The sequence below is a fragment of the Phascolarctos cinereus genome, unplaced genomic scaffold, assembly GCF_003287225.1.
Source record: "Phascolarctos cinereus isolate Bilbo 61053 unplaced genomic scaffold, phaCin_HiC Scaffold_3;HRSCAF=262, whole genome shotgun sequence".
NCBI lineage: Eukaryota > Metazoa > Chordata > Mammalia > Diprotodontia > Phascolarctidae > Phascolarctos > Phascolarctos cinereus.
This window is the reverse complement of record NW_027555736.1, coordinates 75,324,981-75,338,107: the sequence shown is the minus strand read 5'-3', so window position 1 is coordinate 75,338,107 and position 13,127 is coordinate 75,324,981. Positions and strand designations below refer to the sequence as shown.

Sequence of the window (13,127 nt, the reverse complement as noted above, 5' to 3'; positions counted from 1 at the left end):
CCCCCCCATAGTCTCCACCTCTCCCCTCCCAGTTTTTCTAGGGTTTAGAGTGAGCCATGACCAAAGAGATGGCAGCCTGGAGAAACTTACATGTCATCCTCATTTCCCTTCGTTTCTTCTCAGGTTGTTTCCTCCAAACTCCCATTTGAAATGGAATGTTCCTCCTCACCTCAACCCCACATAATTAATCTCTAGATTCCTTCAAGCTTCAGCTCAGATGGCACTTCCTACCCAAGGCCTCTCCTCACCATGCCACCCCCTCTGAGTTGTGCTTTTCCCACCAAAAAAAAAATTACTTTGTATTTTTTGGAGTTAGGATTCTGTTCATGTATCTTTTCTCCAGTAAAATGTAAGCTCATTGGGGGCAGGAACTTTTTGTCCATGTTTTCCCAGATCCTAGCACAATGCCTTGTACTTAATAAGAGTTTGTTCAGTTGAATTCCTGACACACAATGAATCCATATTCTTTGATGACTCATTTCTTCCCAGACAGATATTTTAAATTCCTCTGCACCTTCCTATTTTGTGTTTTCAAAACTGACTCATTGTATTTAACATTCATATAAAACAAAAAGCCCCACATTTTCCTGTGGTTATATGGACCCTTTTAAACATTTTTTTTAAAGAAAAAGAAACCTTTTAGGCATTTGGGATTATTATAGAATTTCATAGAATTATAGAATTTCAGTGTTTGTATATCATAGAATTTCAGCCTATGATGGGAGAGATCTAAAAAAATTATTTGTTGAGGTAGACTCAACAATTGCCTACAGTCTTAACAAAAACCTAATTATTTTAGTATTCTCAAATATAACCAGTCTTCTCAATAAGCCTCACTGAAAACTTTCACAATGAATAAAATACCACTCATGTCCATGAATAGGTATCACTCCAGAAGCAATAAGAAACTTAACAACTTCATGACAGAGAAGTCTTGTAATTGGTAAATTATGGCCATATTCCCATTTTCTCTCTGATTGTAGAAATTCCACTCAATCAGCTATTTTCTTTGCCTAGCCCTGCACTGGGACATGGGCTATGTGCTTCTGCTAGATTAGATAACACCACCATGTCTACTTTGGGTCTTCCAAAAGCCAGTAAGATTGAAAGGCACTCCAGGTCTTAAGAACTGGCCTAGAATAAACAAGGAAAACGTATGAGGGATGTTGATACAACAGCAAGGCCAGTTGATTGAAGAGCCAGCAAGACATAAGGGGAGTCAAGGCAATGCCGAGACCATAAGTCCAGATCTGCTTTTTGGCTGATCCAGAGATTTGATTTTATGAAAGCTCTGGCTGGGAAGATTATTCTGGGCTAGTCTCAGGGCAGTGTCTGTCTGGTTCAGAGGATAGCTTTGGAAGTCAATGCCCTAATTAAGAAACTAGAAGGGGATATGTGCCTGAGCTTTAAGACTTAGAGGTGGCCAAAGTAGGATGGGTTGTCTTGGAGGTGATAGGTTCCTCCTCGTTAGAAATCTTCAAGCAGTGGCTGAATAAACACTTGTCAAGTATGTGGGGATTCCTTCTGGGTATGGGTTGGAACAAAAGGTCCTTAAAGCCCCACCTCCCGACTCTTAAATTCTGTGATTCTAGGAGTCTACATGAGAATTTCCAATGCATATCAGAATGGAAAGGGAGGAGCCATGGGTGGAAGAAAGGTTCTACTCAAGGGTGATCAAGGAGATCCCAGATATAAACTATACTGAACAAGGACTGTCTTAAGAGTAAAATATGCTGGGCTCCAAAGACCCAAGTCCTCTGTTCTGTCTTCAGGTGGAGCAGGAATCTGGCGGTCTCTGGTATCTCCTTGTTTCAAGCACTAGGCCAGGAACTCAGTGACAGGACAATAGCCCAGTATCTGTGGACCGAAGTTATGCTCAGTGTCCTTTTCAAAATATGACCTTTATGTGAAATATCCTGAGTTTCAAGTACAACAGGAGCAATTTTGCTACAGTGTGTTATTGTGGAAAGAGGGATGATTTGGAAATCAGGAGACCTGGGTTTGAATTCTGGCTCTACCACTTACTAGCTGGAAACCAAAATGTCTCAAGTTCCTAGGCAGAAAAGTACCCAAATCATTTCTCTGTGTCCTGCCTTTGGTTTCAACTTTGCCCAGTGTGATAGGAGGATGGCATGGGGGAACTCCCTTGGAAGTACAACACTGGGATAGAAACCACTGAAATATGTGGTGAAAATTTAATTTGAACATGTTGGCTTAGTCTCCTAGTCCAAAAGTCCAGGGTGGGTAGATTCTCCTATATGGGGTACCCCAAAAGTCTTCATGCAATTTTAATCTATTAAGAGTTTATCGAATAGAGACTTTTGGGAAATCCTATTACATTATGATGTAATATTGCATGACATTCCTGGGTGTGTAACCGAAATGGAACTTATTTAAAGCAAATGCAAGGTGTAACCAACCAAACATACTATTAGAGCATTTTGCATGGCCTGCAGTAAAACTGTGGTCAACAAGTATAACATTTTCATATTACATTTATTAAGGCTTTGACTACTGATCCTTTACACACACACACATACATATACATATATATTATTATTATTATTATTATTATTATTATTACTTAGCTTCTTCCTGTTTAAAGCAAGAAAATATTTTCATGCATTTCCCTTTACCTTTATACAACCTTTTTTTTTTTAAAACTCCCAACCATGATTTTATTTGGGTAATTTCTTATGGTGGGATTTTCCAATTTTTAAAATATTACTTTAACTTTCTTCACATACTATAGTTTAAATGACTTTCATTTAGTCCCCAAAGGCACGGGAGTTGTCTTTAATATTAACTGAGAACAATCTATTTCTGAAACATATGTGCCATAGCCAACTTCTTACCTAACGATACTTAAGGTTATGTAAACATCATTATAAATTATTTTATCATAAATACTTCATTAAAGCTAACACACCACAGCTTTTAGCTCATAATGCCCACATTTGCCTTAACAAAATGCCATTCAGAACTAACCTCCCCCTAAAACTATATCATGATGCTATACAATGGTTCAAGATTCAGATTTTGCAATTCTCCCAAAGAAATGCCAAGCCTTGTTCATTCTGATCACCAGCTGGTGGTCTGATCTCAAGGAACTTGGTTGAAGCCATTTTTCTTAACTAGATCTGCCAGTGAAACTTGCAGACAATTAATCTGGACCATGTGATGATCCTCTCTTAGCTTATGATCTTTCTGAGCTCTAGGCCACATAGGTGAAAAGAGCTAGTCTCTTGCAGAGCATTTGTCCTCCGTGCCATTTGCCAATGAAATGAGCATTGGCTACTTCGGAGACAAGTTAGTTCCTCTGAGGCTAGGAAATACTCTCTTTTCTGGCACGATAGAGGCTCTCATCATGGCAGTCCAATGGCTCCTCTATGCTACAAAGAGGACACCACGATGACTGTTTGGCCCAAGGATCTGTTCATACAAAGAAGGGCAACCAAGAAGGAGGAAAGAGAGATTGATGATTCCCTCCCACCCACCCTAGTTGATGTAGCCAGAGGACCATTTCTAACAGCTCCATCCCAGTTCTCTTGGATCCATGATCTCCCCACTTACACTCAGAAATGCAAAGGACTTTCTGGTTTTGGCATCCAAGCAGCATTCTAGCCTGTGGCACACCACAGGCTTCTGGGAGGCAGTATGGTATAGTGGAAAGACCAGGAATTAGGAGACCTGAGTTGGAGACCCAGTTTAGCTCCTAACTAGCCATGTGACCTTGAGCAAGTCACTTTACCTCTCTGGGCCTCAGTTTCCTTATCTGTAAAATGAAAGCATAGAGCTAGAAGACCTCTAGAGTCCTTTCCAGCTCTAAGATCCTGTATTCCTATGACCTAATATGCTTTAACAACAAGCAAAAAGGCAGCTCTTTTAGACTCCCTACAAGCAGAATAGTGATGTGCTGTTGGGAATTAAATTAATGCACAGTGTATCTAAATCAACAATTATCAAGCTTCTCACTTATTGCACAGATCTAGATTCAGCTGACTAGGGGAAAAGGCTGAACATGGTCACGTTGTCTCTCATCCGACCTGACTCTTTCTGAAAGGAAGGGACGATCTCAGGTGCCAACCCACCTTCCCACTACCCATCCAAGGAGGGAGGGAGGCAGTGCATCCATTGGTGTCCTCGGATGTCCAGCTACTCCTTTCAACTGAAACCTTGACATTGCTGAAAAATAATCAAACAACTCCTTTGGGCCAATGATTGAAAACATCTCAGCAAAGGAACGTATTTGGTCTTTGAAATGTCAGCAAAAGAGAGTATCATGTCCTTTCGGTTCAAAGAAAGGCTGGATTTTGAGTTTTGGTTGGAGGAAAATACTGTGCAGTGTTTTGGGTCAGATTAACAGAGTACCGCTCCTGGGGAAAATAAAACTCATTTGGGTGTTGGTATCAAAGATGGTGATGTATTTAAGGAACACTGAAACTACTTCCTCATGTGTAGAGCATCTTGAAATTTGGTGCTTGTATACTGGGCGTGAAAGCCTTTCTTGTTGATGGTGTCATCTGTGTGAAAGCGGATCATCAGTGAATCCCCTGCAGAGTAGATTTCTTCTAAAGGCTGAGAAAAGAAGAAAGGATAACCAGCATTTAAATAAGTTGAAGAATAACACCAGGCAGGTCAAGGTTTTCAAAGTACTTTGCATACATTCTCACATGTGATCACAACAACCTATAAGGGAGCGACTACTTCCATTATTAGCTCCATTTTACAGATAAGGAGACTAAGAAGAGAGATTAAGTGACTTGACCATGGTTATGCAGCTACTAAGTGTCAGAGGCAGGATTTGAATCCAGTTTCCACCTAATTCTAAGTCTAGGGCTCCACTGTACTCTACCATGATAGAAAAATAGACAGGGGCAGGCAGGCCTATACACACATGCATGCATACATACATGGATAGATGGATGGACAGATATATAGATTGACGGATGGATATATAGATGGATAGACAGATATAAATGTATATATATATATAGATAGAGAAGTAAAGACATACATGAATAGATACGCAGATCAGTGACTAAAAATAAATTAAGACTTATTATGTGCCAGACACTGTGTTAAGTTCTTAGAACACAAATACAAACAAGCTAAACAGTCCTTACCTACCAGGAGCTTACATTCTAATGGAGACCAGACAGCACATAAAAGGGGAAGGGAAAGAGACTGGAAAGTGGCTTGGGGGCCTGGAATTCAGCAAGATATGGCAAAAGCTCACCTATCAGAGCTAAGAGACTCAGGAGGAAAAGTCTAGGTGGGGAGAAGCTGGAGGTGATATGACCAAAGCTTTCAACAAGGCTTCCATTCTCACCATTCTACTAAAAGTCTTTTCTCAATGGTTGCTAATCAGCAAATCCAATGACTTTGTTTTTTATGTAGTTTTTATTTCTCTGGGTATCTCTGCAGCATCTGACACTTTTAGGTTTGCAAAGACTAGAATTAAGGCAATGGGGAAAGTAAGGAGGGAAAGAGATGTGGATAAGATTGTGGAGTCTGAATAGATAGGACTTGTCATAGTAGAGAGTTTGAACAGAGAGGGTGAGTGATGGGAGTGTGCATGTGCACCGGGTAAGACTATCTGTCAAAGTGCTGGGGAATGGAGCAGATGGACAAGAGATGAGGTAAGAAGACCTGTTAGGAGGTTGTTGCCCTGGTCCAGGTGAGATTCCACAGGCAGAAAAGTCCAAAGGATTGAGAGTCAGGGTGGTATAGTGTCAAAACATGGGAGTGCTAAACCAGGAGTCTGAAGGATCTGAGTTCAAATATTGTCTCTGACACTATGGCATTTAACCTCTCTAAATCTCAGTTCTCTGTCTTTAAAAGGGAGGGGTTAGGCCAGAGGACCTCTAAGGTCCCTTCTCATTCAAAAGCTCTGATCCAGATGTTCCTTGTGGTTTACCAAAAGTAGCAGAGTCAGTCCTTGAATAGCGTTTGGCCATGCTTTTATGTAAGAACTTCACTAAAGTCAGGTGACTAGTGCACAAGTTAGAAGCAGAGGCTTTCCTGCAGTGGCTTAGCCACGCCAGTATATGTGTGCATATATACATATGTGTGTGTGTGTGCATGTGTGTGAGTGCATGTGTGTGTGTACAGAAGGGCATTGCCAAAGCAATTTTTGTTCATCACAATGTTTCAATGAAACACAGGAGGAGCAAAGCCTTGGAGTGAATGCCAATGTAGTGGATTCCAACTTCGAAGGTAGAGGAACAAAGTGAAGTTATAAGTGTGAAGATGTCTGAAAGCTTAGCCAAAAAAAAAAAAGAAAGAAAGAATCATGAGAAAACATCTCTCTTCTCTGAGGAAGAAGCAGCGATAAGGGGCAGAGGGAGTGGAAAACTGCATATAATGTCAGATTTTTTTAACGTATTGATCAACTTTATTTTTTTTTATTCTTTTTTACTGCTTTATTTTTAAAAACTTTATTATAATGGATGGCTGTCTGGAAGGAGGAGAACAGAGATACAGGAGGGAATCTAGGTGATGTAAAAACAAAAGACATTGACAAAAGTAAATCTATTTTAAAAATCTGAAAGAGTGTGAATTAAGCCTGCTGCCTTCTATACCTCTATCTGGAGTTGGAACTAGGGTGAGGCATCTAGTTTTCCCTTTTTTGTTGTTCCTTTTTTTGGACCACACCTGTGATTCCACTAATGTAGAGAACTCCCACCAAGGACATTTCCTCTACCAATACAGATCTGCACCTATGCCATTATTTAAGAGTCTCAGAAGGGCTTCTTAACCTGGAGTCTCCAAATTTGTGCTTTTTTTTTTAATGGTTTGATAACCATATTTCAATATAATTGGTTTCCTTCATAATCCTATGTATTTTATTTAATAAACTTTAAAACATTCTAAGAAAAGGCTTCCACCATGGGCTTCACCAGATTGTCCATGACAGAAAAAGGGCTATGAAATCTTGTCTTAGAGAATTAGCTGTATGGGGCTAAGGAGATTGAGAGATTTGCCCAGGGTCACACAGCTAGCCTGCAGCAGAGGTGGGGCTCCATCCCAGTCTTCTAGACTCTAAGGCCATCTCTCTACCCACTATTCTTATTTTCTGGATCCAACCCATTTTATTTTTGGTGCTTTGAAGCATTTTACAATGTGGGAACTACGTCCTTTCAGTTTTGCAGCATTTGTAAATTCGATAAGCATAATAGCCATACCATAATCTAAATCATTAATAATATAGGTAATAACATAGCACAAGATGTCTCAGTCATAGTTTGAAGTCTTCTGCCCACTATTCTACACTGCCTCTCAGGAAGCAAGCACTTAATTAGAGAGAATAATTAGCTAAAATTGTAAGATAATTAAAACTAACTACCAGATGGCAACTTCTTCACTATATCACTCTCCCTTCAGTGGTTGTACTGAAGCCCCTTTCTAAACTGGCCCTGGCCTGTTCCTTCCCCTGCAACCATCTCTCAGAGACCATTCTAAAGAGCAATTTTGTTCCAATTCCCCTCTACCCACACACACACTTGGGATTTATGTCTCAAACTTTCCAAAGTCTCTCTTTGAGATTTTGCTCCTCTGTCCTCTCATCCCCACCATGACTTTTTCCTTAAAAAGTTGACTTGTGTCTCTCTTTTGTGCTTGCCCCAAGCATCAGATTTGATGTAGGCATCAGAATTACTAGCTATGACTCTACCTAGCTCTTCTTCTATATAACTGGTCCAATTAGTTATCTATGTAAATAATACTTTGCCAAGAAAGTGTCAATTTGCTCACGAATATCTCAAGTCTGAGTTTTATAATAAACTCATTCACCAGAATTGGATTTGCAGCTGATGCTGGAAGCAAGACCACCACCTAGTGGCAACTGGTATAAACTGCAAAGACCCATCCCGTGGAATTTTGGGTCCTAAAGGACCATATAGGAAGACAGATCTAGAACTAGAAGGATTCTTAACATGATCCTTCCATTTTACAAATAAAGAAACAGAAGCCAAGAATGGTGAGGTGATTTGTCCAGGGTCATTCAGGGAGTTAGTGAGAAAGCTGGGATTTGTCCCAGGTCTTCTGAGTCCAAATCTAACATCTTTCCATTGCACTGGATCTCTCTACTTTGTAAAAGCCATATGACACAATATAATAGAGCTTGGAAGTGCCCTTGGCAAATGTCTAAAAGAGGCTCTGACTGAGTTTCTATCATATAAGTAATTAACCCAACCCTGGGACACCATTTTCCCTACTGTGTGACCAAGGGCTCAAACTCTATCTTAAATAGACTCCTGCCCTGACAAAGGTCTCAGCCTTGCATCCAAACTACACAGAAACATAGAGTAGCAGAGTTGGAAGGGACCTCAGCACTCATCTAGTCTTACCCATGCCCCCCAAAAGGATCCATACAAGTGATTATCCAGCCTGTGCTATAAGACTTCTCTAGTGGAGGTGCAAATTGAAACATACATTTTGTGATATGGCCAATGTGGGGAATTAGTTTTGCTTGACTCTAAATATTTGTCACAAGGGTCTTTTTTTAATATATGTTTTTAATGGGGTAAGAGAGTTGGAGGGAGAAGAAATAGATTTTTGTTCATTAAAAAATTTAAATTAAAGTTCTAAAAAAAAAATAAAGGCATGGGATCATAGACTAAAGTTGGAAGGATTCTTGGGAGCCTTCAAGTTTAGCCCCTTTGTTTAATAGATGAGGAAGCTGAGGCACAGAGCTATTGACTGATTCACCCAAGGTCAGGAAGCTAGTAAGCCAGTAAGTTTCTGAGGCAACATTCAAACTCCAATGCCTCTAGTTTTGGACAACTTTAATCATTAAGAAGTAGAAATTTTCCTCCCTGAAATTTCTGGAGTGCTCCTGCTTCTGCCCTCTTGGTTCAAACAGTTGCAAATTGTTCTCCAGCATGGCTGAACCACATTCACAGCTCTGACAATGTCATTGTAAGCCTGTGTTCTTGCAGTCCTTACAACAATTGTCATTTCTTTTTTTTTTTTATGTCTTTACCAGTACTATTGGGTGTGTGGTGGAACCTCAGACTTATTTTTATTTGTATTTGTCTAATTATTGCTGATTTAGAGTTCATATTCTTAGGTTAAACTACAAGGCTTATTCATCTTCCACACAAGAACTCTTCAAACACTTTGAGTTACCTACCACATTTCCCATCCTCATCCCTTCCCCCTCCCCAGTCTGCTCTTCTTCATGATAAACAATATCAGTTCCTACAAATGAGTCAATCTTCATATATCATGGACTCAAGGCCCCTCACCATCCTCGAAACTCTCTTCTGAATGCTCTCCAGCTTATCAATGTCATTCCTAAACTGTGTTGCCCAGAAGTCTAACCAGAACTATTTTCTTTTCCCCCAGGAATTCAGGCTTCAGACACACTATTTCCCCCATCTCGGTAGAACAATAGGAAGTGCTATCACCTACATCTTGGCCTGGAGAACCCAAGAGTCACTGTCCTTTAATTTCCTGCTTCTCTCTTGAATAGAATTGTCTGTGTTAATCAGTTGTTTATACTCTTCTAATAAAGGTTTTTTACTTGAGTCTGAACAAAGTTTGTTTATATTCAGGAGTGTGGCCAAAGGCAGAGGTAAATAAATTTGGTCTTAAAGGCAACAAAATAATTGGCCCATTTTATTAAAAAAAAAAAATCAAAACAAAACAAAAAAACTCTTGCTGTCTCTAAGAATAGAGCCACACCAAGAACAATAATAATATTCTATACTTCATGTAGTACAGAAGGAGAAAAATTTTAAGAATATTTACTGAGACCAGTACACATGGTCAACATCCAGTCTTGATTCTCAAAACCTGACACTGTCTAAATTCTTGTACTAGTTTCCATCTTATGGCTCTAGTTTCAAGTGAATTTTACTTCCAATAGTCCTTACTTCTATTTGCCTAAGATAATTGAATTTAATTACCATCAATCTGCACCAAATCCATCTGCCTCCCAAAATGCCAATCCACATTCTTCTCCAATGCTGTTACCCTGCCATTGGCCAGAGGATGCTCTGGCTCAGGACTTTCATGTCTGGGACTTACCCCAGAGCCACAGAATCTGCCCAGCCTCGGTGCTGTACTGTCGTAGCCATCAAAGGCTTCCATGTAATCATACCCACAGTCTGCTTCCTCTTCGACTTCAAATGTCTGGAATATTAATTCCACACCATAGCCATCCTCTGCTGCAATAACCCATTCACAATGAGACTGCCCGGAATAATTGTTGTCACCAAACTGGGCATGGGAATAGAGGTCCTTGGTCTGGACTTCTGCCTTCAGCCGGCCACCACACTCTGGAGTAAAGATACAACCCATTATGATTCATTATGATTCTTGTCCCTGCCTTAGCTCTTCGCCTGAGTTATGGGTAAAGGCAGGTCAATGAAGGAATGGGATCTGCCTCAAAGAGATCAAAGAAAGAAGAGAAGGACCTGTTTACAAAAATATTCACAGCAGCTCTAATTGTGAAAGCAAAGAAATGGAATCTAAAAGGGTACCCAGCAATTGGGGGATGGGTAAACAAATTATGGCATGTAAATTAAATGGAATATTATCATGTTATTAAGAAATGAGGAAAGGGAAAATTATATGAAACCTAGGTAGATCTGTAGAAACATGCAGATTGAAGTGAGCAGAATAAGGCAAACAATTTATATAATAATAACAACATTGCAAAGATAAACAACCTTGAAAAATTTTAGGACTCTGATCAATGCAATGAATGACCATGATTCTGGAGGACTGACAATTAAAGCATGCTACCCACCACCCAACAGAGAGATGATGAACTCAAGGTGCAAACTGAAACATCTATTTTGTGACAAAGACAATGTGGGAATTAGTTTTGCTTGACTATAAATATTTGTTACAAGGGTTCTTTTTTTAAAAATACATTTTTAATGGGATAAGAAGGTTGGGAGGGAGAGAAAACAGATTTTTGTTCATTGAAAAGAATTAAACTAAATTCTAAAACTAAATAAAGGCATGGGATCATAGACTAAAGTTGGAAGGAATATTGGGAGCCATTAGGTTTAGCCTCTTGTTTAACAGATGAGGAGTCTGAGGCAGAGACGTTAACTGATTCGCCCAAGGTCAGGAAGCTAATAAGTTAGTGAGTTTCTGAGGCAACATTCAAACTCCAATACCCTATCTGCTATGTAAACTTCTCATGTTACAGACGAGGAAACTGAGACCCAGAGAGATTAAGGTACTTGCCAAGGGTCATTCTTGATGACCAAGCATGACCAAGATAGGTCATTCAATTTAGACAGAGTTGTAAAGAAACAATAACTCATAGTTATTAAGTGTCTGAATTTGGACATAAACCTCGGGCTTCCTGAATCCAAGACAAGAACATAAGTGTTCACATGACTCCTTTCTGGGATTTGTGGATGGATCACTCAGGGGGAAGGTGGGACTATGAGGCTGAAATTGAGCTGAGGAGGTGGTTGGAGTAGAAGAAGGCTGAGAGAGTGATGGCATAATCAGAAAGTTTAATGTTGTCTGTCCCATAAAGACAGCTAATAACCCAGTGTACCTGTGCTATGCCTTGCTTGGAAACCTTTCCTCTGCACTGAAGCATCAGAATAGAATTTGAGAAACATCCTGTTTGTAGAAGCCACCACAGGATCCGGCTTCTTGCTGCCACAGAAACGGCCGAGGATCGGGGACTTGCTGTTGGGTCCATCATACAGTTCCAGGTGATCATAGGCGCATTCCTGGTGCTGCTCAATTTCAAATTCATTAAAAGTCTATGAGACAGAAAAGAAGAAGCCAGGCAAAGGTCAGGTCACCTCCAAAAGCTTGAGTCCAGAGGTCCAACATGCGACCAGCCCTTGTTTACTTCACTTTTGTAGTGTCTGGAGAATGGGAGGGAGAAGCAATGGCCTCCCAGCCCTGGGCTCTTGGCCTAGCACCATGGGAAAAAGCCCAACTTATTTTGGGTAAGTAGCTCATCTCCATGGGTCATTCAGTTTAGACAGAGTGGTAAGAAACAAGCAAGAGAGGAATGAATAGCCATTTATTAAACAGTTGCAGTATGTCAGGCACCATGCTAGGCACTGGGAATAGAAAGATATAAATGACCAATCCCTGCCTCCAAGGAGATTATACCACAATACAACACTACTGTTCTCTTTCAATGGATAGTCCCCCAAAGCTTATATCCCAGAGTGACAGATTACCTTCCAGAAGCAGAAAAAGAAAATCCCTCCTGCTATAGGCTACTAGACAAATTTAACAAGATAGATGAGTCACTCTTTTCCCCTACTGCCCTCCTCAAGAAGCATAAAAAAATCAGGTTACATAACAGACACCAGGCAAATTGCTACAGGTTGTCCTCCAAGATATGCTAACAAACGCTGTCTGTGGGACCTACAGGACACGGTCCACGATGAAGATGGGAGGTGATATAGAGTATATTAGATTGAAGAGGCATAGGGAGAGAACTGGGAATCAGAGGTATAGTAAGGGAGGAAAAGAAAGGAGTAGCCACTGACAAAGGAATAGAGAGATGATAGAGGAAGCATTCAGACCAAGGAGCAGTAGGAGACTGATCAGTGTGGCTAGGAGAAACAATAAGGCTAGAGGATGGGGAAAGGAGCAGGTCAGGGTGGGAAGTCAAGGAATGTCAAATGAAGAAACAGGGGGAAGAGGAGAAGGTAGAAAAGGGAAACAGGAAGGTGGTTATCCAGGACCTCTGATCTTGGTTAGCAGAAGAGAAGGCCAGTTTCCACACATACCTAGTAGAGATAAAACAGTGGGGGCACTCAATGAATTTCAGTAATGGAAAAACATCTGTAGAGTCACAGAATCACAGTATTTCAGCACTGGAAGGGACTTTAGTAGCTACCTAGTCCAATCATAACTCAAAAAGAATCCCATTTATCCCCTCATGTTTGTGGACTTCAGAATGATCTGAGGGTTAGATCCATTCACAGGAGACTAGCTAAAAAAAGACACAAGGAAATTTCTTAAATTCTATCCTCCTGCAGATCATTTTAATTCAGATTATAGGTTTTAGCAAACTAGTGACTACATGCTGAGGCCTCTGAGAAGCAGCTCAGCTCTTTCCCTGTCTAGCATCAACAGGGAACTGTCCATAGTAGAAGCTTATGCAGAAGTCCAAGGTGGGG

At 40.4% G+C, this 13,127-nt stretch overlaps 1 protein-coding gene across 1 annotated transcript in view; it reads right to left on the bottom strand.

Moving 5' to 3' along the window:
* Positions 1-3,516: 3,516 nt before the first annotated feature.
* The window catches only part of TLL2 (tolloid like 2), a 163,757-nt gene continuing 154,146 nt past the window's right edge, over positions 3,517-13,127 (bottom strand). The window contains 3 exon segments of the mRNA XM_020997114.2: positions 3,517-4,578; positions 10,036-10,286; positions 11,531-11,744. Coding sequence (XP_020852773.1) covers positions 4,444-4,578; positions 10,036-10,286; positions 11,531-11,744 — 600 coding nt within the window. The 3' untranslated portion in view covers positions 3,517-4,443.